Source organism: Lichenostomus cassidix, chromosome 26 (genome assembly GCF_008360975.1).
Source record: "Lichenostomus cassidix isolate B80296 chromosome 26, HeHo_3.0, whole genome shotgun sequence".
NCBI lineage: Eukaryota > Metazoa > Chordata > Aves > Passeriformes > Meliphagidae > Lichenostomus > Lichenostomus cassidix.
Window position 1 is genome coordinate 255,612 of NC_139506.1, and position 26,430 is coordinate 282,041.

A 26,430-nucleotide genomic window follows, 5' to 3' on the forward strand; every position below is an offset into this window, starting at 1 on the left:
ATATCTTGAAAGTTGAACAGACAATGAGCTGGGTTCAATTTGGAGAGGAAAAAGTTACAGCACAACTGAAATAAAGAACATAAATCTGAAAAAAAAAGTGTGCATAACTGGTTTTAGGTGGTCGTTCAGCATCACTACAGAGACAAAGTTGCTCCAAACCAATTTAAGACTTTTTAGTATAGGTACAGTTTTTAGTGCTGTCAGTTGATAACCTGAAGTGGTGTCACCTGCTCTCCTGTGAGAAGTGACTGGCTGTGCCGCAGTCTGTAACACAACTCGCTGCTGTGGTGGGAGTTTCTGCTGCTGCTGGAATTTTGGCTGGTAGCTGCAGGGTTTTATAGCTGTATTGGGAACACTTGTTTCTTGTAGTTCCTTCAGCAATTCTCCACATAACTCTCTCTTTCAAGGGAGGAGTCTTATAAAACCATCTTGCTTTGCTGATGGTAAATGAAATGCTCCTTAGGGCAGTGTCTGGAAATTTTTGATATCCTAAAATCTCATTTGTGTGCTCAGGTGTGTCTCTGCCCTTTGTGTTGCAGGATCTTATGGTTCTCCAGCCCAGCTGCTGGCTGCCCAAGACAATTCCTAGGCAACCCAACCCATGAGTGGGCACCGGAGCATCAAGAGGCGATGTGGGGAGCCGCACCTGGAGGGCCCTGCGGGCTGCGGCCATGGCCCTGCTGCCGCCTGTGTGCTCAGCAAACTGGTGCAACTGCCCACGCCGCCCCTGTCCAAGCACCAGCTCAAACGGTTAGAGGAGCACAAATACCAGAGTGCTGGACGGTCTCTGCTTGAACCCCTCATGCAGGGCTACTGGGAATGGTTAGTTGGAAGAGTTCCAGCCTGGATCGCCCCCAACCTGATCACCATCATCGGACTGTTAATAAATATATTTACAACTCTGCTATTAGTATGTTACTGCCCAACAGCTACAGAACAGGTGAGTTATGGACTCCTGACACTCTCTGTTCTAGTTGCTGTCTCTGTTTTTGGGTGGGTTCTTGCTTTGGGGAGAGCTGCTCTTGCTGTTCAGTCTGCAGTCCTCATCCTTGTAACCTGTTCTCAGTAAATGTTTGTGCCTCTCTGTGATGCTGGCATGTAGAGAGAGCACGTGTGGCTGTTGCAGTGAGACAGCAGTTCCTGGGGCCAACACATCTGCATGGAGCAGGGTCTGACACCAAAACAGCTGTGAGGGACCTGCTGCACAAAGCTCAGCCCAGCCAGGAGTTCGAGCAGTGGCTCTGCAGCCTCCTGTACTGTGTTGGCAGGAGGAGTTGGAGCCTGTTTACTTTCTGTACCTGGGACAGGGTGACTCCCTCAGCTCCAGGACTGGGTTTGCCACATGAGCCAAGTGGGTTGGATGTGATGGGGCTGCACCAGAGCCAAGGCACTGGGCGCCAGAGTGGTGCTGCTTGAGACATCAAGGCTGGTATGACCAGCTTAGAGAGCCACAGGGGCACGTTCCTGGGCCCCAGCAGGTTCTGTGTCCTGGCAGCTCACTCAGGACTTTGGCACAGTGTGGTGGAGCTGTGGGAACACAGAGTTGTGTTCCTGAGCTGTGGCCATGCTGTGAGGAGGCTGGATAAAAGTCAGTGGTTTTATACTTTGTTCTGAATACACTAAAGGCTCCTGACCTGCCCTGATCAGAACTGTTTTAACCTGGTTTCAGGGCTACAAAAATCTTATTGAGGCATTTCAAGTTCTCTCTGTCACCAGTTACCTCATAGGGCACTTGAAGACTTGCATTTTTGTGCACTGGAAAAGTTTTCACTTGAATGTTGAATCTTAAAAGCTGCTTATACGTGTGTGCAATGAGAAGGGGAGTGGTCTGATATAGAAATGTGTTACACACCAAATAGCTGGGGAATGTTCTAAGAGTTCCAGCTTTTAAAATACCTGAACTTCTTCCTAACCAAGTCGCCCAGCTGGGGTTGGGAATCCAGCAGAACACAGTTTGTTCCCCACCAGACTCCAAAGCACTGTGAAGGTTGGCACAGTCAGCACTGTATCCCTGCTCCACGTATGACATGGGAAAGGGATGTTTGGCTCTCCTAGAAATCTGTTGAAATAGATTGTTTCACAATAACCTGTGGAATTTGGCAGGTGTAAGATAAACAGTGACTATTCAGTTTGAGCAGGGAATATTTGGACCAGCTCCTTCATTTTCCAGGCTGTGGCATTGTGGTGTGGCTTGGTTTAACTTGTGTTTACTCCTGAACAGGGTTATGTTGGGGCTCAGACTCTGAAATCCGGTTTGATAGAGAGACTTCAGCTCTCAGGAACCCAGAGCTAGTTTGAGTCACTGAACTGGAGCAGAATTTAGAATTTAGAGAACCGTTGTATTTTAGTTGGTAACTAAACTTCTGAAGTGCCCAGGAAGCTGCACTCAGAGTATCAGAAAGTGAGTTAGCCGGAGGTTACTGTATTAAAGCACTGTTTGGTGTTTAACAGTTTGAGAAGTACTTTGTGCAAGGTGAGTGAGATTTTCTCCTCACTTGAACTGAATAATAACTTTGTGCTGAGGCAGCTTTCAACCTGATCTGATTTGCTACATGGCACAAAGTGACCAGGGAGGTGCTTTTTAAGTGTCAAGGAGCTGTCTGGGGAAAAAAATGGGCTTTGAAACTCCAGGAAGAGAATTTCTCCTCTCCCCCAAAGCGGCATTGATTTCTGATGTAAATTTACTCCTCCTTGTAGCTCAGCCTTAGTTCTGCTTTCTTTCAAGAGCGATTTGTCCCTTCCTGTTGCTGAAAGGTGCAGCCAGGGCAGAGCTCAGGGCCTCGTGCAGCCAGAGAGAAAAGGAGATGCAAATACTTCCTGCTTAGCTGGGAGAACCCAGCTGGCAAAATGTTGACTGATGGAATGGTACCTGAGTTTAAAAAAAAAAAAAAAAAAGGAAAAATGATCTGGAGAGAGAGCTGTGAAATCTTACTTGGATATAAATAGGTCTAAGTGGAAACACCTACACTGCTAATGAAAGGAGTTTTTAAGAAAGGAGAGCCAGCAGACTGATTTTTAAGTTAATAGATAAACCTACAGGGTGATATACTTTAACTTAACTGTGGCAGATAAAATCTGTACATGAGGGATAAAAATGGAATGGAATTGTGTGGCATCAGAGCCTTGGCTAAATGTGGTGCTCTGCTCTTGGGTGACATATTTCCCGCTTCTCTCCTTGTGTTGTTTGTACAGACACTGCTGGAAGCAGAGCAAAATGCCAGCTTCTAGGGCAGAACAAACCGTTTTGGTAAATGCTGGAGCAATGCAAGCTGTAGAAGGAAATATATTTAAGTTGATGTGCTACAAATGAGTCATGATTGTGTTGGCCAAAACCAACTGGACTGCAGGGCTTTATGAGAGGCAGGTCAGCTTGATTAAGCTGTATTTTGGATTTTATTGGTGTGGTCTGTAAAATATAGCTGCTCATAAATGCTCACTTCTGTAAAGTGTGTCAAATATGAAGATTGCAAAATAATAATATCTGATTTATGGATGTGTAAACTGAGACAGAGTAATGGCAACTGTTTGGCTTTTATGTTCTTAAGGATTTTATGCTTCAAAAAGCATAAAAAAGCTTGGATTGTAGTCTCCTGCTCTAGCAGGGCTTTAGTATTGTTTGTGTTTTTGTCAAAGTAAAAATTGCTATCCAGGATGTGACTATTAAGTGTTCTTAATGTAGATTTGGCAAAGCTGCTGGTGCGTTGTACTGGAGGAACAGCTGATGGTGGAGGGGCTGTGCTGCAGAGCTCTGGAAGTGTTCTTGGACTCAAAGTCTGGGCACTGGCAGTGACAGTTCTCAACTGATGAGTGGTAAGGGGCTGGTGAAGATGAGCTCAGTGTTTGTGACACAGTTGGTGGCTAAAAGTTCCCGAGTTTCTGAAATCGCTGGGACAACTTGCACGTATTTTGCAAGGATTTTGTTGTGCGCCACTTTGCAAATGTAGTGTTACCATTTTACAGCTGTACAGTGCAGCTTCCCGCTTTAAAGCAGTGGCTGTAGCTATTAATCTGTCAGTGGTTTGTTCACATTCCACATGTCACAACCCATTCTGCCTGTCCTTGCAAGGACCAGCTGCTGAAAGTTCCCTGGGTGAGGAGGATGTGTGTACACCAGGAAAACTGCTGTGTCAGGCCATGGAACAGCTCAGCTGCAGGTTTTCTTTTTTTTAAAGGATTTTTTTTTTTAAACCTTATTGTGATTGCCTTTCTCTCTTAGGCACCTCCCTGGGCATACATTGCTTGTGCTTGTGGCCTTTTCATCTACCAATCCCTGGATGCTATAGATGGAAAACAAGCAAGAAGGACAAATAGCAGCACTCCGTTAGGAGAGCTTTTTGATCATGGCTGTGATTCACTGTCCACAGGTATTGTCATTTTTAATTGAAGTAGGAGGATTAAATTACTCTATTTCAGGGACCAAATCTGCAATACAATAAAAAAGCTGCTTTAATGAAGAAGGGACAACTGATAGTACTGAATGTATCGCTTTCAATCAAGAAAATCACCTTTCTTTCCATAGACAGTGCTTTGGATCAGCTGAATGTCTTCTCTTGTATTACACTGAAAACAAAACTAAGCATGTAACTAATTCACCCTGAGCCAGCACTTCTCTGTGATGCTTTAGCAGAGTCTTGGTTCTAAAATATTTTCTGTAAGAAGTTGTCAGAATGCTCTGCTATATGATCTCATGTTGACTTGATATAGAGCCATATCGAGACAGGTCTAAACCTAAGCAGTGGGATTCTACAAGTTAGAGTTTAAGATTAGAATTGTCAAGATCAGTTCCTGGGTAGGTGGAGTTCATTGAGCCAGCCTGAAGTTTAACCCTTTTGTGAAAAAGTTGTAAAATCCTAGAATGTCCTGAGTTGGAAGGGTCCCATAAGATCATCAAATCCAACTCGTGATCAAGTGCTTTGGATTCCTTAAATTCTAAAGCTCTTATGTTTTAAATTTTACAAATTCTTTATCAAATTTGTCTATGGAAAGGGTGGAGGGGAAAGCATAGATATGTTATGAATCCTGAATTGATTCAGACCTTGGATTTCTTAATGGCATAAGAAAACAGGGAAAAAGTTCCAGCAAATGCAGGAGAAAACCCCAAAACTTGCTGCAGAAATCACTCAAGTCCCTTAATGGGATTAGGCATCATGGGGAACAAAAATGTAGGAGACTTAGAAACCCTCAATGTTGAGGACTTCTAATAACTGATATGGATTACAATCTGTATTGTACAGCCTGTATTTTTTTCAAATTGAAGTGTTAATTTCTTATGTCTGTGAAATAACCACGCCAGGATAACCTTCCCACTGTCCCTCCTCTGGGCCCTGTTGTTAGCTTTGCTTCTGGTGAGGATCCTCACACACATCCACCCTTTTCACTCTGTGACTGATTTTCTCCTGCAGTCTTTGTGGTTTTGGGAACTTGTATTGCTGTGCAGCTGGGCACCAACCCTGACTGGATGTTCTTTTGTTGTTTTGCTGGGACATTCATGTTTTACTGCGCGCACTGGCAGACGTACGTCTCGGGGACGCTGCGCTTCGGCATGTAAGTACCTGGCTGAGAGAAAGGGAAAGGCACTCTCTTCATCTGAGTTGCACCTTGTGTGGGCATAGTGCAGCTCCTGGGAGCAGTAGCAAATTGTTTATATCCATAGAGACACATTTAGAGCTTGTGGCAGCTGTTGCATCTGTAATTAATACTGAATGTCCCTTAGCTTGTGTTAGGAGTGGTAAAATGTCCTTTTGGCCTGTTAGTTAATTAGAGCTTTTGATGTGGTGTAAAGCTAAATAAGTAATGGAAAGTATCTGCTGTTTTATCCCAAGACTGGGATGCTTTGGTCAGATGGTGGCAGTCTGGCTTTAGCATTCACTAAACTCTGTCTTGATACTGCTTGATTGTGATGTGCAGTTAATCATTATTAACCGTAACTGTATGAATTGCAATTGTGCCTCCAATTTAAAGTTCTGAATCCCTTTTGGTTAGTGCAGGTTGTGGTTCTGTCAAAAATGGAACCAAAATTGTCATGTCGAGAAGGTCAAGAGCTGAAATCCTGTTTCCTGCTGGGTGAAGGTGGGTGGGAGGTGGAACACAAGGACTTGGTGAGCTGTGGGATTCTCTGATCTTAATGGGGAAATAAATGTATTTCATGTTGAGAATTTATTCTGTATTTGCATCATAGGGTTAACAAATATATTTTAAATAAATACACTGCAGATTTTTTTTTTGCATCTGAAAACTGAAATTTGCCCTTAGTTTGTGGGATTTTGAAATAATTCTACAACAACTATATACAGATGTCTAATAGACTATTATTTATGGTCTATAATTGCTGGTCTATAAGCACCCCAATACTGCTAAAACTGTACAACTATGGGCCTCTTGTATATGACCCCTTTTATTGGTAGGATACTGTTTCGATAATGCAGATGCTCTTGAGAAACTTCTGTGTTTCTACTCAAAAATTTAAGATGTTGGATCAGTTTTCAATACCTGTTGGAGGAAGAAAGGAAGAAAATGTAGACTTCTGTTCCAACTCTGACTACACTAAAGCATATTTACTGAAACAATCCTATTCTGGTACTTAAATCTTTAAAATAAGACATGTGGCTCAAATCTTTTCCTGTTTTAGGCATCTCACTTTCTTGCTGCACCGAAGGTCTGTATGCTTTTAGCTCCCTTTGAACTTTACAGGGCCATGATAATCAAAGATTTCTGGTTATTGATCAAAGAACACAAAATCCTAACCTTGGCATGTGCTTGACTCTACAGATGGAAGTATCAACCCCCTCAGATTGCTGTTGTACTGCAGAGAAGTGTTTGGGTTTGTGCTGGTGTTCACTGGGATGCTCCTTTGTGAGGAGGCTGTGTTTGGAGGCATTTTTCAGCAAATTAGATTTTTCTGCCTGGCCTTATAATATAAGAATGTGATGATCCATCAATATGTAGCTAATTCAGAGCAGGCAATAAGCACCTAAATGTGTGTATCATTAATTTAGATAACACAGCACTGTTAAGTAAACACATTTGTTCCTTCCTTTTCTGTGTGTCACAAGGTTAATAGACTGTCATAAGCTGATGTTCATTTTAATGGCAAAGACCATGAGAGTATTCATCCAGTTAACAGATTCTCACTGTTTGACACTATTTTTTGTGAAGCTTTCGTTTCACTAATCTAAAACTGACAAAAAGGTATTTTATCAACCCTTTCAGATTAACTGGAGCACACAGGCTTAGGTGTCCTTGATCCTGAATAAGTGGGATCAGAGATAGCTGTTGAAAAGAGCCAAAAGGATCCTTGTGCACAGGAGCTTTTTCCTGTCTGTGTATGCCATGTGGTGACTGTCAAAAATTTACAGAGGGTGTAGTAGTGATGCGTTAGGGAACGTGACAGTGTTTTTGACTTGCCTTAATTCCAAAGCTGCAGGAGAGGGCACACAGTGTTGGTTATCACGGTACTGTATTTGTGATATGTCCCAGAAATATTGTATTTCAGTGCAGAGAACTCAATAATCAAATGGGAAATGGCTCAGAGAAGAGCAGAGGGTGCAAAAGAGAGAGACTGTATCTCACTCCTTCCACATAGGCCTGAAATGTTCAATTATAGGACCAGCCTGGCTTGCTGGAAAAGCCTGTCTTAAGAAAACCAGGAAAATTAGTGTGTCAGACAAAGTGTGTCCTTGTGGAACAGTTTGTTGTTTGTGTATGGGTTAAGGGGCTGGAGCACCAGGAGTGGCTGAGGGGGTTCAGCCTGGAGAAAAGGAGGCTCGGGGAACCTTCTTGCTCTCCACAATGCCCTGACAGGAGGATGCGGCCAGGTGGGGGTCAGGCTCTGCTCCCAGGGAACAAGGGACAGGATGAGGGGAAATGTCCTCAAGCTGCACCAGGGAAGGTTCAGGTTGGACATCAGGAGGAATTTTTCCATGGAAAGTGTGGTCAGGCTGCCCGGGGAGGTGATGGTATCCAAGGAATGCCTGAATGTGGCACTCAGTGCTCTGTTCTGAGTGACAAGGTGGGGATCGGTCACAGGTTGGACTTGATGATCCTGGAGTGCTTTTCCAACCTTAACAATTCCATGATTCTCTCTGGTGTCACTGCACCAGCCTTGGCAAGTCTGAGCTGAGCAGAGCATTTCAGACTCTGCAGAGCAGGATCAGTTCCCCTGAGGGAGGAGGGAATGGGATCCATTCTGCAAGATTCCCACAGAATTCTGCAGTTGGAGAAGGAAAATTTCATTCAGTTGGGCCCAATTACTGAATCCATCAGCTGTCTTTCCCCTGACAGGTGGGGTCCTTGTGTTACTCCAGGATTTAGAATAAACAGTTGAGTCAATAAGGTTCTGTGATCTGTCTCCATCGTCAAATGATTACATAATTCCATTAGATCCTGGCAACCACTGCACTCTTCAGAAAGCAGCTGGTGTTGATCAAACAGTTCAAATAAATAGCTAGAGGTCAGTATTGCTTAAAAATTCTGCAGGAGGAAGCAGGAAATATCTCAAGGCAAGTGGGGCAGGCTTCAGGAAAGTCACTGTAATAATATCAGCAGTGGAAAAGCAGTAGGGAATAGCAGGGATAGAGTTAAATGCAGAAGTTTTACTTAAACACCTGGTCTGGGAATGATCTTATGGGAGAACAGGAATACTCAGCAAATCTGAAGAAGTAAAAGGTGATTTTGAATAGCAGAGAGACACTCACTATTGAAACAGCCCAAATAATGACTTGGTTCTCCTGACCTGGTTTCCAGCACAGGAACTGGTTTGTCTGGGTTGTGGATTTGCTGTGCTGCAGCACAGAATGAGCTGAGTCCTGTATTGGGGCAGCTTTGCTTTGGAAACAGAGAATTTGTTTCTGCATATCCCAAAAATCAAACTGGCAAGCCCTGATGTACTTCCATATGTCCTTGTGGAAGCAGATCTGATACTTGAGGAACAAGATGCAGAAACAAGATCATTGGGGAATACAGGGCACAAATCCTCAAAGGATTTTCCTGCTGTTATCTGGAGCCCAGATGTGGTCACCTGGTTCTTCCCAATCCAGGGTTATCCCACTTGGATTCAGTAGTGCTCCTGCTCCTTACAGGAAGTGCAGGAGAAGTGGGTGTGTGCAGGCTCAGGGTGTTGCCAGCTGCACAAGATTAGAGCACAGCCTGACTGCAGGGGCTGTCCCACATCTGGGGAGTCAGAGCCATCCATCCCTGTCAGAACTGGATTCTGCGGCACAGAATCATGGAATCGTTTGGGTGGGAAGGTACCTTGAACTCATCCAGTTCCACCACTGTCATGGGCAGGGAAATTTTCCACTATCTCAGGTGGCTCCAAACCCCATCCAACCTAGCCTTGGATACTTCAAGGGATGGGGCAGCCACAGTTTCTCTGGGTAACCTGTGCCAGGGCCTCACCACCCTCACAGGGAGGATTTCCTTCCCAATATCCCACCTAACCCTGCCCTTTGGCAGTGGGAAGCCATTCTCCTTTGTCCAACCTGGGTGTTTTCTTTAGAGATGTGAGACATGAACTGGTCAGGTAAAGTCCTGGTGCAATTGTTCATGGTGGAAGTGCTGGAGGTGCTGAATCATATCTAAAAAATCCAGTGAGCAATGAACACTCAACAGTCCATCCAGAGACTTGAAGGTGCTGCTGTACCATGGTCTCCAGCATTTCTCCAATGAGTTACTGCATTATCTGGTTTATTCCAACCTTTTTAAATGGAAATACAGAAAGTTGGTGATGGTATGGACTGTAGCTCTGTATATATGTGTAAATATAGATACAATGAGATTGAAATTAGTTTCCAAGGAGGCTTCACAAAGGCATCTCATAAATATGAGAGGAAAAATCAGTTTTTACCAGCTTTCATATAACTGAAAAGTTAAAAATGGTTACTTTGCTGTTTGAATAATAATCCTCAGAGAAAGCTAAAGAATTCAGGCTGCTGAACAAAACAGCCTTTCTTGAGGAGGATTGGAGAATTTTGGGGTCTGTGGCATAATGGTTTGGTTCAGGAAGGGGGGAAGGTTTGGTTGGTTCACCTGAGCCTTGTCACCACTCCTGCCACTGAGGTCCAAAGCAGAGGTGAGGAAATGAGGCTGGATTTCAGAATGCAGCTAAACCAACCTTCCTCTTTGGCCTCAGCAGAGGAGGAGCTGGTGTTTTGTCTTGGATAGACAGCTCACACCAAATACTGAAATACAGGGAAGGAAATCTTCCAAGTCAGAGTTTAGCACATTGAGTTCTTGCTCCTGGGAACAGCCTCAGGATCTCTATTCTGAGATAAGGCAGTAATCTCCATGATTGCATGGCTTAAAACTTTCCTTCTTAGGAGTTTTTCCAGCAGTTCTTGGAGAATTTTGCACCCAGGTTGTTTCCAGAGGAGAGTCTGAGGCTCAGCAGAGCCTCTGTTGATGTTAGGGGGTGTTGGGTTCTCTGTGCTTGCGAGCAGTTGAAGTGTCTTGGGTGGGTGTGAAGTTTGGTAACCTGCACCTCCTGCTCCCTCAATCGCGCTGGCAGCATCACAGAAACCTGTGTAGCTGCTGTGGGATCATGGAAAAGGTGGGGGGTGTTTCCACATCATCCTTGTCCTTTTCCCTCCCACAAGTCCCTTAAAAGCATTTTCAGCCACAATCCCATCTGTCTTGTGGGGAGATGCTGCTCCTGATTGTTCCGATAAATCCTTGGAGTTCTCACTGCTCTGTGAAATAATGAACTACAACATAACAAGCACATGGCTATTGCCTGACCTGTGCAACTTCTGTGTACCTCAGTGAGCAGCAGAAGGAAAAATTTACGTATTGGAGGTGTATTATAACAAGGAAAGTTATGGCTTGTTTTGAATATTTTTCTCTGAACATGAATTTCCTGGTGCTGGAAATAATTCTAATTCATGTTGTCATTTTTTCTGTACCGTTTGCTTTATTCACGCTGTTGCATTTTATTGCATTCGAGTGAAGCTGGATTGGAATGAGTTGGGTAAAACTGTAATAACTTTATAATGAAGCATTTGCACTTCTAGCATGTGACTCTCAGCCTTTCTTTCTCTTGTGTTGTGATGTTGAACATTCTTTTCTTGCTGCTGTGGTTCCCTTAAGAAAACAGTCCTTTGTTTCCTGCTCAGATTCCCAGTTCATTGCCCAGCCTGAGTAATCCTGCTTGCACGCTCAGTAGATATGGAAAAGACAGATGGAAGAATCATCATTTTTTCAGATCAGGGCATTATCTAGTAGTTGGACCCCTGTGAGTTTTCCAGCCCTTTAACTTCTGTTTTCTGTTGAGGGACGAGTGAATTTCTTGCTATGATTTGGGACCTTTTCATGGAGCTCTGTGTGTTGGAGAGGAAGAGGAGGATGGTGCATAAACCTCCCCCATAGTTTCACACAGCCTTAAAAATCTGCATTAGATCAGCTGTACTGGTAGTGATTGACTTGATTTTAGGGCCATCTCCAGTGTAAGTGTCTGTTTCCTGTTGTGGGATCATTTTCTCAGGAAATCTCTCCATTTTCTCAGGAAATCTCTCCATTTGAATTCAGTTTGAGTTCCCTATTCAGTTTGAGTTAGCACAAGAAAGGGACTGACTGCAGCTGTCTCTGAGTCCTGAGCCATTGGTGGCTCCTAAATTGTCTAATGACTTGTTTAGTCAAACAGGGCCTTTTAAGAATTGTCCATGGAATACACTCAGTAAATTAGTACTGACACGGGAATATTCTGGATGCAGCACTAGTCCCCTGTGTGTTAATTGGCTCCAGACTCAGCAGCCTGACAGGGCTCCCAGCAGAACAGGCACAGGGATTGTCAGTGCCAACATCTCCGTGGAGTGAAGCACATGCCAAGGTCGATGCCTCCTCTTAAACTTCCCAGATGATGTTTAGAAAACGGATCTTTGTCTGAATTACAAATACCACCTAAAATAATGTAGGAAAAAAGGAATAGAAACTGCAGCTGTCCTGAAGCACCAAAGTAGCTGTGGTGTTTGGACATGGGTATTTCTCTTCCGGTATTCCCTAAAATACCAATTATTACCTCTCCCAGCTATTTACTGTGTTATGTGATGTGATAATTAAACTGAAAATGCTTATCATGCTGAACTTCAGTGGCCCCTCTTCTCAGGCCTTAGGTCTGCACATTGTCACTGCACCCGAGCCCTGACAGTGTGGCCACACTGACATGTCTGTGCTGTCCATTTTTAATAGCATGGCATGGTGGGTGTCTGTTCCAGCACACTCTGATAAGCACAGCAATAAACAGGAGCTCTGTCCTGGCTGAACCTGCTGCTGCTGAGCTATTTTCTTTTTAAACTAGATGGTTTGATGGTTTTTTTTAATTTGATACTATTTAAAAATCTTTTCATTATGGTAAAATGCAGATTTATAGCACTGTATTAGGAGAAAGGGTAGTTTCTATGGCTCTGTTGGCTACAGCATATTTTTTCATCCCTTTCTGTCAGGGGTGAAAAATAAATATCTACAGAATGGAGTGTGATTACCCCTGAGCAGGGGTCCAGAGCTCACTTCTTGGAGCATTACTTGCCAGGGAGCTGTGTGAGGAGGGAGATGGAGCTTCTTCCTTTCCCTCAGAGGTGTCAAACTGAAATAAAATCTGCATTTCTGCTTCACTAAAACATGCAGGAGCATCTTCAGCGAAAGAATTCATATATTCAGTGTCAGGAGATGAGAGTCCTGGATTGCGCTTGGTTATGGATTTTGTTCACCATGACTCAGAGCAAGGAATTTCTTTTATTCCCTCACACACACACCAATGATTGTTCCTCGTGTTGAAGTGATATGGTAAAACCGTAAACTGCAGAAGCTCTGAATGAAGACTTAAATGTGTAAAATAATATGCGGGTTAGAATGGTTTTGTTAATTCATTAATGCTCCTGGGTTTTGTGGTCATTAATCCCTTCCCTGACCTGCCTGTTGAATCATCCCGACCCTGGATTTTGTCCTTTACCCTGACTGAAGATGTTTGAATGACTCCCCTTCTGAGGAGTGCTCAGGAGAATGTTCTGAACTGTTTCTCTCCCTCACATGTAGATTTGATGTGACAGAGTCCATGCTCTGCACAGTAGCAATCCAGCTCCTCACGGGAATGCTGGGGCCCTGGTTCTGGAATTACACGGTAAAGCCTTAACCTGGCAGTGTGGTCTGAGCAGGGCAGCACCTTTGTCATGCACTGCTCTCTGAAAAGCAGCTTCTCCAGGGGATTTCACCAGTGCTTTAATCTTTAACACAAGGAGGAAAAATGTTAGAATGAACAGGAAAAATTCGATTTAACTGGAAACAAACTTTTTTAAAGCATCACATTTTGATTGAAACCAGAGCAAAACCTGCCTGTTCAACAAAAATTGGATTTAAACTTTTCTTTTTGCTTTCTCACAGTTTTGGCTTCACCTAAAAGCTAAGCAGGGCTGTGGAAGCAGCTCTACGTGTGGGTGTAGAGCAGTGTTGTTGGAACTACTTTTTAGAGAAACTTCTTTTGCTGCTGCCAATACCTTTCCACCAAAAAAAAAAAATTGTGGCTCTTCCAGGGAACTGTGTCTTGTGTAACAACTTAAAAAGTCACCAGTTAGTAGTTAAAATGTCTGGTTTAAGCTGTACCACTTGATCCTTGTGCTTGTAGCTTGTAGCTTCATGAAGCTTCATGAAGCTTTCCTGCTTGTCTTTATTTTCAAAATACATTTCCTTATGTCTGTGCTAAATAAATCATTCTCCACTCTGATTAGTCCGCTTAGGACTTTCTCTTCCTTATTTCACCTTTTTTTTTTCTGTTTCGTTTTGTTAGTACATTGTATAGGGGTGAGGTCTCCCTCCCAATAAAATGTTATCATTAAAAGTGAGTTGGATTTCTTGAAATATCTCATAGATTATTATTATTATTGATGAATTTTTAGCCTGGACTTTTCCTTGAAATATTTGAGGATATAAGTATAGCTTTTTGATCTCTTTCTTAGAACTGCATCAGATGTTAAATAAAAGTGAGGTTATATTTTTGGTGGTTGGTTTACATAGTCTTTGTTAAGCGTGTGTTGATGCGCATTATTTTTTAATAGTTATTTTGTTTTTTCATGTAGTAGCTTAGCAAAATCTCTGCTTTCAGGAGGTTATTCAGGAAGTTGAATTACTAGCTTTGCTTTGTATGCAACACTGTCAGCAATCTGGTAAATCCTGATGTGTCTCCATTGACCCTGGGCAGCTCTGAAGGTAGTCAGGTGACATCAGTGACATAATTTTTAAAATACTTTATTTGTAATCTGTGAAAGGCTGAAAATGGTGTCAGGAAATGGCAATTTAACAAGTAGTAATCCAAATGAAGGAAAATCTTAATCAAGATTTTAGCCTGTGATATCAACATCTCAACTGCCGAAGGAGTTGCGTAGGGTGGAAAAAATGATCAAATCACATGGTTCTGAAACTTTCAGAGTTCTGAAATCACTCCCTGATGTGATGGTTGTGAGGTGGAAATAACTCAGATTGGGCGATGAAAGAAAATTCTTTGAACTGAATGAGGAAAATTTGCCATGGGCTGGGAGAGACAGGAAGGGCAGATGCAGAAACCTGGAGCTGCGGGAGGTGTCTATCTGCAGCCTCCCCAGGAAAGGAGGCCTTTGCCATCCCAGGAGATACTTGTGATACTGCTCTTACAGCCAGCTGGGGCATGGGGTATGAGGGGATGGGCCAGGCAGGGCATTTTCACAGAATCCCAGGATGGTTTGATTTAGAGGGACCTTAAAGATCATCCCATTCCACCCCTGCCATAGGCAGGGACACCTTCCACTATCCCAGGTTGCTCCACGCACCATCCAACCTGGCCTTGGACACTTCCAGGCATGCGGCAGCCACAGCTTCTCTGGGCAGCCTGTACCAGGGCCTCCCCACCCTCACAGGGAGCAATTCCTTCCCGATATCCCATCTAACCCTGCCCTCTGGAACTGGGGAGCCACTTTCCCCATGTCCTGTCCCTCAGGCTCTTGTCACTGGCTCCTGTGACAGAACCCCAGGTGTTGCCTGTGACAAGTTCCCTCACACACTAATTTTAACCCAAGTCTAGGCAGTGAGTTACAGGATAGACTTTAAAATCTATTTAAATTCTGGCATGAGCCATTTCAGATGCCTTCTGGCACCTTTAGTTCTCGTCTTAACTCATAACTAAAGATGCTGTTGCTTCCAAGTGGTTTCTCTCACACACAGCCGGCATCAGTCACTTATTTTTCACACTCGGAGGTCAGGCAGAACAGATTTTTAGTTCAGTATTGTACATCTCAGATGGGCAAGCTACAAAAAATGTATATTCATGCTCTGGCTGTTTCACGTGACAAACATTTGTACTAAGAAAATATAATAATACAACCGTGTCTTGAAAATACTACAGGAACTGGGACAGTATGAAGAATAACTTCAAATTCTTACAGCAGAGCTATACCTTGTACTTGCTGTGCAGGAATGCTTTATGTTCACCAAGGAGGGGAAAAAGTCTTAAATTGTTAAGGAAGTTTGATTATCCCTGTAGCAATGGGTAAATTATTTAGAAGAACCTGAAGGCTTAAAAAACCGGAAAAAAAATATTTTGGGAATCAAAACAGGTTTACTCCATAGTTCCCCACATTCACACTTGGAGTGCAAGAGTTCAGCCCTGCCTCCCTGCATCTCTGCAGTGTCACCCTGCAGTTCTTGTGCTGATGGAGTGTGACTTTGGTTTGGAATGTTTTGCCTTGGTGATTTTTCAAAGACCAGAATTGGGATGTTTTAATACAGTGTAGCACAACAATATAGAGGAATTGCAAATAAAGGTGTTGAGGGTGATTTGAGCTGGAGACTACTCAGTCTTTTGTAGGAACAAAATGTTAAAATAATAATGTTCCTGACAATATTTGGCCACAAAGGTAATTAAGAGGGATGGAAACCTACTATGAAGAAAGGCTGTAAGAGCTGGGGGTGTTCAACCTGCAGAAGGTAACGATCCAGGGAGAACCTTAGAACCCTTCCAGTGCCTTAAAAGGCTCCAAGAGCTGGAGAGGGACTTGGGACAAGGTCCTGGAGTAAAACGACAAAGAAGGAATGGCTTCCCACTGCCAGAGGGCAGGGCTAGGTGGGATATTGGGAAGGAATTGTTCCCTGTGAGGGTAGTAGGGCCTTGGTACAGGTTGCCCAGAGAAGCTGTGGCTGCCCCATGCCTGGAAGTATCCATGGCCAGGTTGGATGGGGCTTGGAGCAACCTGGGATAGTGGGAGGTGTCCCTGCCCATGGCAGGAGGTGGGAATAGGCTGAGCTTTGAGGTCCCTTCCCACCCAAACCAGGCTGGAGTTTTCTGAATCTTCTCGTATGTGGGAAGAGTGTACAAGTTTGCATACTGGCAAGTGATCTGCATTCAAGCTTGTCACAGCAGGGAGAGGAGGGTCAGTAGAGGAAAACATTGCAGTGTGTGCAGGAGAATCCATGGCATTATCACCACAGGAATTGCAGCTGCCCCTGAAAACTCTGTGGGAATTCTGCTGCCTTGTGAACTTAGGCAGACAGGGAACAAGGGCTGAAATGTTCATTTACAAACTCACAACTTTTATGCTTCCCTGACTATTTGAATTAAATCTTTGGATATTCTGGTTTCAAGCCTGTGGTTCACCCCCAGTGCAGCGCTGACATTGCCTGACCCTGCCTTCTGCAGAACTGCTGGTTATTATTCTTCCATAACACTATTTTGCTGCAGAATCAGTACTTCTCAGCATTATTTTCAGTGTTTCTCTCAGCCTTGCCATTGGATGTTCTGTCTGAACATTTTAGTTTGTTAAATATTGAGTCTGGGCTCTTTGCTTTGTCATCAGAATCAGCTCTTTGTTCTTGTTCTTTTCCTGGATGTTCCTGGTGATCTTAAACCTCAATTTAGGGTCTTCTGTTTATTTTGTAGAAGATGAAAAAGCCCCTGGTTTATTTGAAGAAGAGGTTTTTGGAACTTGATTCTTTGTGTCCACTGAGCTCGTACAATAACTTTCCGTCCATCTATTGTAGTGTGGGAATGTCTTGGGAAAATGGTTTGTTTCTTCATTTCATGGGGCTTTATGATCCTTCACACAATGTGGCGCAATGTCAGTGTCTGGGCAGTGCTGACATGACTCAGTTGTCAGGAAACATCAGGCAGAAAAGCTATCAGGTTAGGGAAGTGTGGCTCCAGTGATGCCTGAAAATAACCCACTTAATAAAAATATCCCAGTCCAGAGGCTTTAAGAACCCCTTGCAGAATTCATGTTGCTTGCCCTTTCCATTTATTTTTTCTTAGGATTTCCACTGAAGTATTTAAATGAGCAAATAAATACAAACACAAGTTGAAAATAGAATCTTTGAACTGACTGATTCCCTTCAGCTTTGAAATGGTTTTGCTTTCCTACAGCTCTGTGTGGTACCTTCTTGTGTGTAATTAAATGCAATTATAGTAATTAAATGAGGCAGTCTGCAGGATTAAAGGCCTTCCCCTATTTTCTGCTTTTCCCCCTTTCTACTATAATTTGATAAATGTTCCATTACTCCAGAATTGTGTTTTCTTTAATCTTTATCATGGAAGCGTCACTTGAATGTGCGGTGGAACTCGATGTAGAGTAAAATGCAGTACTAATGATGTCATATTTAAGCAGGAACATTATCACTCTGCTTTGCAAATAAATTCCCCAGCTACTAAAGCAAGCCGGATGTATTTTCCCTCAAAAAGAAAGGCATTGGTCAGTCTCCATCCAAACTAGGCAAGTGCTTTCCTGCAGCCCTGCTTTTGCATTCCAATTTTATTAGGTACTTCCCAGCTCTACCAGAGTTTAAAAACAATATGGTGACTGAGGCAATTTATGGACTTTTTTGATTGCTAGCTCATTTTATCTGGAAACAATGCATAAATCCAAGTTAATAATTAAGGTGTAGGAATGTCCTCTGGCTCACCTGACATGTTAACGCTTTCCAGGCAGTGCAGGCATTCCTTTGCTCAGTGTCTCTCTTGACAAAACCATTGTTGCTTTGGTTTATTATGGCATTCTTTCACTTACTTTTCATTTTAGAGGCTGTTTAGGACTGTTATGAAGGCTGGTAGCAATCCACTTGTCCGTCATTCCCGTTTATTCCTCCCTAGTCTGGAGCTGCCCAGTCCCACCGGCTCAGCGTTGGGTTGTGCAGCTTCCAGGGGCTGAGCAAACCTTTCATGCCCTTTCCTAGGGGCTCCCAGCATTCCTGAGGTCACAAAAAAAAACCACCAGGAAAGCTGATATGCTGGGAATTGGGACAGGAATTTCTTCTTTTTCTGTGGGATTGTTTTAGCCAAGCCAATTTTATTACCCCATTGAAGGAGATGGTGCTGGCACAAGGGAGAAAGTAGGGCTGAGCAGGTGGGTTTTGGGGGAAGAAAGTGATCAGAGTTTAAGGAAGTTGGGATGACTGCTCCATGTAGAAGCAACATAGAGGTATCTGGTTCATGCTGTGGTTGCACAGTTACCTTGAATTCAAGTTAAACCCAGAGAGGAACAATGTGCTCCATTTGCCAGCTTCTGCTTCCAGCTGTTCCCTTTTGTGGTCCCGCCTTGAGGGGCTGCCTCTGGCCTCCTGGATTCTTAGATTTTTGTCTAGTGGCCCCTTGACATCCTGCAAAAGAAATTAACTGAATAATTCCAGCACCAGGCACGTGCTGGGATATCAAGCCTATCATTTTAAGTCATCTGACAGTGGTTTTAAAGATCATGGGATGTTCCCAGGCCTATTTCCTCTTCAGGATTAAGAATTTATGCTGTCTTTAGGTGATAGTTTGGTGTTCAGTTTCTCCCAAGTAGGTCTTCATGTTTTTGTCTTCTGTCTTAAGGAGCCGTTTGTTATTAAAAATACAGAAGATAAAGGTGGAACCGAAGGTAAGACTTGTATTTGTTCTGCAGTAGGAAATTCTTACTGTAAGTCAGGAAGGAGTTTTTAACAAATATCCTTGGCTGCCTGATGTTGTTTTCTGTTTGAGTTGGAAGGGCAGAGCCGTGGGCAGGGGAGTAAAGGTTGTGCCATGTCTGTGTAAAGATAAAACTGTCTCCCTAACCTTAATCCAGGCACTGCTCCCATGGATTTGTTGGGCTCTCGGCCTTGTGCAAATGTTTGTCTGGCAGAATAACTTGGATTTTCACACAGGGCATTACTTTATTGTGCATTAAGATTTCTACTGCCAAAAGAAATCTGTCTTCCTGTCCAGTTGGAGTTACCTCCATGAGTTATTAGTCACTGTTTCTGTGAATTTTCTCAGTTTCTTTCTGTTCTATAGGTGATTGACAGAAGTAGTGAAATTGGCTAAACCACATTCCTGTGCTCCTGGCATGGATCTACTCCAGTCCTTCCTCAGCTGGACACACTGAGAACACATTTCCATGCTAACTCCAAGGGCTGGGAGGAAGCAATTTGCATTAAATCAGCTAGTTTGTGTATCTCACTTGAGCATTATTTTTCTTGCAACGTACCTCAGTGGCTCCATTTATTTGTATCCGAACTGAAAACAGAGACTTTTTAGAACATTCTTTCCTCAGTGGAAGTTAATTTTCCCCCCAGCCAGTTATGATTGCTTTGCAGGATTTTTATTGAGCAAATTGAATATAGGAGTATTCCTGATGCTATTTCTTGGGTGTCTCATCCCCAGGTTTGTGTAGTGAAAAGAAAATGGACAAAGCAAAAAATCTTGGAATGGGTTGGGGTGGGAAGGACCTTAAAAGACATCTCATTCCACCCCCTGGCATGGGGGATGCTCTCCATAGGATGTAGTTGCAGCCTCGAAATTATCCCTTGTGCATATGGGTTTGCTGCTGAAACTAAGATATTTTGGCCAGACTGGAGATCCTCAAATGGGAGGATCCACTCCCAAACTTGAACATTGTCTGTGGAGAAACACTGAGCTGACATTAAAATTAATTCCAAGGTCTTGTAGCTCATTTAAGGCAGACAGAGAAAGGCCCACCCCATAATGCTCCTTCTCTTTGTAGGTGGTATCAGCAGCATTTTGTCACAGCAAACTGTGTCTGCAGGAAGTGATTCGGTGTCTTTTAGGTAGAACTGTCTGACTGGGAATAAGGTTAAACTGGAAATGTTTCAAACTGACTTGAAGGATTATTTTTGATGCAGCACTTCAGGGCAAGATACTATTATATGGCTGTAATATATATGTTATATATAACATATTTTTTATGTAATGTACATATATATATATATGCACACACACACTATATATATATGTGTGTGTGTGTGTGTATATATATATATATATATATAAAAAACACACCAGCAAGTCAATCCTCTTTGTTTCACTTGTATTTTTATAGACTCCCATTTCTGGCATTCATTTGTACACACATCTTTCCCACTTTCTTCCTCCAGGTCTTCTACATGCTCCTTAAAACAAAGGCATAAATTCCCTGTTTTCTCCCATTCTTTCCTGCAACACATCCTGGCTCTGCTGGAACCAGAAGTGGTTTCTCTTCTTGCTGCCACTGCACCATTTCCATTTGCATCAACCCTTTAGGGATTTGCGTTTATTTTCAAAGAAAAGATGCTATGCAGAGAATATTCGTATTAAAATAGGGTAGGGAATATAATAGGGATTAAAAATATAATTTTAGAATTTTATTATCTGTACTAAATTCTTTTTTTTTTGGTGGACAAGGTTAAAACTGAATATTTATTTCTGCAGCTGCCACTGGGCAGTGAAGAGTTCCAAAGTTTCCTGTTGATAAAATGGATTTCTTTTATTGCACTGTGAAGTAAAACAAACGTATTACAACATCACTCTTAATTTGAACAATAAAACTAAATATATTTTTGCCTTCTAAATTATTGGTGAGTTTTTCTTCTTTTCCTCAGCTTTTTGGGGTGTTTATACTGTGCATGACAGAGTTGCGCTGCTGAGCTTGCAAATAACTGACTTGAAATTGCTTTGAATAATTTTGCTTTTTTTTTGGCTTTTTGTACCTAATCAGAATTGATGTGACTGAAGTACAAATCTTCATAATAATCATGCATTTACTGGCAGTGATTGGAGGACCACCTTTTTGGCAATCTCTGGTAATTTTGCTCATGTTCTTTTTTTATCTCTTGTAATAATCCCATGGTCACTGAAGGACTCCTGCACATCCCGGGACAGTTTCACTTGTGCAGAAAGGTTTCACTTTTCCTCATAAGTGGAAACAGATTTTTGAGTCCAGATCCCATGGAATTAACACTGGATTCTGGCTGTACCAGAGTCATTAAAACAAGGTCTTTTTATATCTTGTGTGTGTAGGTAGAAAACTATCAAACATTGCACAAACTTAAACCTTTGGTGAAATCTTGGCCAAAACCTGAACAAATTCCATGCCACAAACAGTGGAGGAATATTAAACTGGTATGAGGATTTGGGGGAAACTCTTGGAGAGCAGTTGGGAACCATCAGTAGATAATTTGGCCTGAATGTGGCTGATGACTCTTGATTTGTGTAAGGGGAAAACCCCAAATTGTCAGGTTTTCTCCTTTTAAACTAAGATGATCCTGATTGAACAAGCTCCTGCCACGGCCTGGCTGCGGCTGTGTATATATCTATATATAAAATATACATATGTTTGTATAAGCCATGCCAGCTGACAGTTTTATTATTACTAGTAATAGTAAACAACAACAGTAAGTATTACTGAAGCCACACTGAGCTATCAAAATGGCATTACCCACAGAAAAGCATGTATGTGCATACATGAATTAAAAATACGTAAATTTACTGGAAATAAAATCCAAAGCATTGATTTCCTGGAAGGTTTTCCTAGTTTTTTCCATCCTGGGTATTGATCTTCTCTCAGTATTTGATAAATGCAATTCTTAAGGAGAAAGAAATTTTGATTTCAATAACACCAAGAGATGGTCAAAAATCCCTGAAAAGCTTCACCTCAAATGGATGAATTTCTAATCTGCTGCATGTAATGGGGGCAATGAACCCACAATATGCAGAGAGGATCCCAAAAAAAGAGCTAATCTTGGCTATCCTGATTTTGCTGCTTGTGCTTCCAAGCTTACAACTCCAAAGCCCCTAATTAATTATATAAATTGCAAAGTAAAAACCATCTAAAGGGAATGAGAGTGGGTAGGATTGATTAGAAAATAAAAATAAGGCTACCTGTCACCTTATTGGTGCCAAGTTTTTCAGAAACATTAGTGGGGCCAACATCCCCATGCAGCTATAATTTAATATTCTGTAGTACAAAGAGAGTTTCTCAATTCATGTTTGCAGTTTCCTTAAAAAAAAAGCAAAACAAAAACATAAAGGGGGAAAAATGCTGCCACAGCAACCTCTGGCATAATTCAGTGATGTTTATGTGAGCTTAGAAATTGATCTCTTGTTATTAAATAGCTTGAATAACTCTAAAATAGCCTTTTAAATAACCGTTTTCAGCAAAATCTTGAAATCCATTAGACGTTCTGGGTTGCAGCAGCATTTGTCTAAGGCAGCACCCAAAAATACTAAAGTATTTTGACTTTTGGTGTTGGATCAAGGGAACATTTCTCCAGAGAACAACCTTGATCAGGTTTCCCATGACAATCCTGTTTAATTCAATGAATGAGATTTTGTGTTCATTTAGAGATAAATGTCATTTACTGCTTGTAGAGCAAAATAAATCACACAACCCCTTCTCACCCAGCCCTCCCTAATCCTTTAATATTTGATGTGACTGCAAAATTGGTGGTTTGGTATTTTTTATTTGCTTCTCTCTGGGGGAAATACCGAGTAAATGTGGTTGTGTACTCAAACATTCCACTTTTCACGGGAAAAGCAAAACACTGTGAACAGGCGAAATGCAGAGTTGTAGATTTTGGCAATTGTTGCTTTCATTACCTTTCCTTTATTCCATAAAACTGTGTGTGCCTGTCCTGGGTCGCTCCTTTCTGGCAGTGTAAATTCTCTTCAAAGCTGGTTAAATGCTGCTCTCCAGGCTCCTGCAGCTGGGTAATTCCTGCGGGATGCTGAGTATGGCTCCAGCTGGGATCATCTGGGACATGCAAGTAAAGCAAGGAAGCTTAGGGCAACTCGTTTAATACATTGATTATTTGTAGTTTTTTTCCTGTTTGAAGCAAGAAGAATGCTGCAATTGCTGGAGTTTCCTCCCACAGGGTTGGGAATATGAAAAAGCACCAACACTTTGGGAATGTAAACCTGGAGTTTGGCCCTCTGGACATTGTTCCTCGAGCAGATGTGACTGCAGTAGATCTGGACAGCTCCAAATGCCAACTGGGATCCAACCCTGTGAGAAGGACTCTGGAGTCTGAGTTGCCTAGCTGGCTGTGGGATTTGTGGGATTGGTGACAGGAGGAGTCCGTGGAGGAAGTGGCTCTGTGTCCTCTTGTGTGGTCTCTCACATGCTTTTCCCTTCTGCTTCCATGAGCCTGTAGCTGGGCTGTGCTCCTGCTTATTTCCTCATAATTTTGTTTCTTAAATCCCAGTTTATGCTGCATAAAACTATGATGGCATCTACTCTGGAATCCTGATGGTAATTTGCTGGTAAAATATTGTAGAATTGCTTTAATGCTGGCTCTGGCAACTGCTCCCGACTCCATCCTTTGCCTTCTACCACTTGGTTATTGCCATGCCTGGGCTATTCCCAAATGAAACCTGGAATTCGGGAATCGTTTGGGTTGGAAGGGACTTTAAATCTCATCCAGCTCTACCCCCTGCAATGGGCAGGGACACCTTCCACTAGACCAGGTTGCTTCAAGCCCTGGAATGCTGCTTTCACAGGATGTACCTGGATTCAGCAGCTCTCTGGGCAGTGCAGCCTTCCTTCTGTAATCAGTCTCAGAGGGTTTAACAGAGAGCATGATTTGCCTGCAAAAGATGTGACTTGGTGATATTTCCCTGCTTTGCTGACATGGTTTTGGGAAGTTCTGCCGGCATCTGACTTTGGATGAAGCCCCTGGAATCACCAGGATGGGCAGAATACATGGAATACCAGACAGGGAAGCCTTGTGGCTGGTCTTGCAGTGTCCTGTGAGTTAAAATTCAGGGGCTGCAATGCCACTTTGTAGGAGTATTTCCCTCTCTCCCTTTCCTCAGAGGGAAAAAATGAAAATAATCTGATATTTGCTTGATTTTGCTGCTTCCCATATTTGGCTTTGCTGCTCCCATTTTGTACACAGAGAAAATCAGCAGGTGCTGGCTTTTCAGTTGTCTCCTTACTCTGCCAAATTTCTGTATGGGGCTGTTTCTCATTAATTATTTCTGCAGTCATGCATTGCACTGATGCAGTTGCTTGTGGAGACCAAAAGGAAGATGTTAATGACCCAGAACTGGACAAACTGGGTATTACAACAGTATGGTCTCATCTTCTCCTTCCTTGAGCATCTTTCATATGTGTCTAGTAGCTGGGAGCTCACTGGGTGTTTTTCCCAGCAAACTCTCCTTGTCTTGGGGAAATGTCAACCTTAATGTCTTTTGACTGCTGTATGGAGTTTGGCACTGTTTCCTTTTGCTTGTAAAAGCCAATTCACCCTGTTCTTTAAATACCAAAGTATCACCTCCGAGGCAGAGGCCAGCACAGGTGCCTGCTTTTAAAAGAGCTTGGGGAGTCCTGAGCTTCCTGACATTAATTCCTGATTACAGGTAGTGCTCCAGTCTGGCAGTTCAAGCCTTCTCTTTACTTGTCTTTATTCTTTCTCTACAATATTTCAGCAAATGCTTTTTTTGCCTTGCCTGAGTGAGGGAAAAATATGTTTGAGTGTCATGAAATGGGGCAGGGTTTGGGGAGTGGGCTGAGCAAGCCATAAAGGGTTAAAGCTGCTCTGCCTCTTAAGCATGCCCTGGAAAGATCATGAGATTCAGTAGTTGAATGGAATAGCAAACTTATGATCTTCAAACTCCAGGAGTGTTTGGACAATGCTCTCAGGCACATGGTGGGATTGCTGGGCTGTCTGTGCAGGGACAGGGGTTGGACTGCATGGTCCTGATGGGTCACTTCCAACTCAAAATATTCTGTGATTTACCTGCTGAAAGCCACTCTGAGAGTGTAATCAAAGAAAAATAGAAACAACTTGACCTCCTCTGGGCTTCTGTTCCTGGCTGGCTTCATTGGGGAGCTGAGCATTTATTCAGTTGAGTGTCATGATTTCAGTTCCCTAATGAAGAGCTTTTAGTAGTTGAATAGATACAGCTGAGAAATTTTGGGTAGTTATCTCTAAACACTTGCTTCCATAACATATTTCCTGTGGCTTAGTTTGGACTATTTTCTTTTAATTTCTAGTTTTTCCTGTTCTGCTTGAAACATGACCATTAAAAAACAAAGGAAACATTTGAAACTGCCTATGCTCATTTTCCCCTTCTTTAGCAACCTCATCCTTCCTCTTCTGGGTCACTGACTCCGTACTGACTTGTCTGATCTCTTTGCTTGCCTTGCTTTGCCCAAAAAATTGAATCTGGTTCCTGAAGGGGTTTATCTGACCATCCCAAGTGGCTCTTGCTCTGTCCAGTTTGATCTTGGCTGCAGTTTTAAGAAAGGTGATGATGTCTTCCATGGGCTGATTTAGATCAAGTTCTTGCCTGTCAGGTTCTTTCTGTCCATTTCTCTGCTTTTGGTGTCTCTTCTCAGGTAACTGAATGTAACTTGCTTTCTGGGAAGCTTCATGGAAGAATTTTTGGAAAATACATTTTTCTCTGTAGAAATGTCAATCTCTGTATAGCAGAGAAAGAAGAGCAAACATGGTGTTGGAAAGTGGAGTGTTTGAGTGCACCTGAAATGCTAACCCACATTTGAGTTTGTGCATATTTTAACTTCTTGTCTCTCTTCCATTAAGATTCCAATACTGAATATTCAGGTGAAAATATTCCCAGCTCTCTGTACTGTGGCAGGAACCATATTCTCCTGTACGAACTACTTTGGTGTAATCTTCACGGGTGGAGTTGGCAAAAATGGATCCACTATAGCAGTGAGTACCTTGGGCTGCCAGATCCTCAGCATGGAGGCTCTTCAGCCACAGTTTGTGTTTAACATGATCCCTCCTCCATGGGAAATATTTTTCCTTCAGCTCCTTACCGGCTTGTAAAAAACGAGTTACTATTGTGTGTGTAAGAATAGTAGATTTTGGAGTCAGAGTTTTAAATTTTTTGATTAAAAGTACTTGTATATTGATATTTGTTTTTGAATTAATGAGGTAAACCAGGTTATACAAATACACTCCTCGCTGAAGAGTTCATAGAAAAGTCCTGTGCAAAAATCCATTCAGAAGGAAATTTTTCAAGAAGATTCTGGGTTTGATCCTTCAAAAATATCTCTATTATTCATATAACCAGTGTAAAAGAACAAGTGGAGGTGTCTGCACAAGCACCTTCTGTTGCAATGTTCTTGCTGCCTAAAATATGTTTTTTTCCCCAGCACTAGAAATGTGCAGCAGCACATTCTCAGCTGCTGCTTGCTCAAGTTTCACCACTCTTCGTTCCTTTTAATA

At 42.6% G+C, this 26,430-nt stretch overlaps 1 protein-coding gene across 4 annotated transcripts in view; it reads left to right on the top strand.

Moving 5' to 3' along the window:
* The window catches only part of CEPT1 (choline/ethanolamine phosphotransferase 1), a 32,651-nt gene that overhangs the window by 1,924 nt on the left and 4,297 nt on the right, over window positions 1-26,430 (top strand). For 3 of the 4 annotated variants that reach the window (XM_085083155.1, XM_085083156.1, XM_085083157.1), the window contains exons 2-6: window positions 540-940; window positions 4,217-4,364; window positions 5,403-5,544; window positions 20,952-21,036; window positions 25,780-25,911. In XM_085083155.1, coding sequence (XP_084939281.1) covers window positions 602-940; window positions 4,217-4,364; window positions 5,403-5,544; window positions 20,952-21,036; window positions 25,780-25,911 — 846 coding nt within the window. In that variant the 5' untranslated portion in view covers window positions 540-601. Of the gene's footprint in view, window positions 1-539; window positions 941-4,216; window positions 4,365-5,402; window positions 5,545-13,023; window positions 13,109-20,951; window positions 21,037-25,779; window positions 25,912-26,430 lie in introns of all 4 variants that reach the window. The other variant, XM_085083159.1, reaches the window with a different exon arrangement.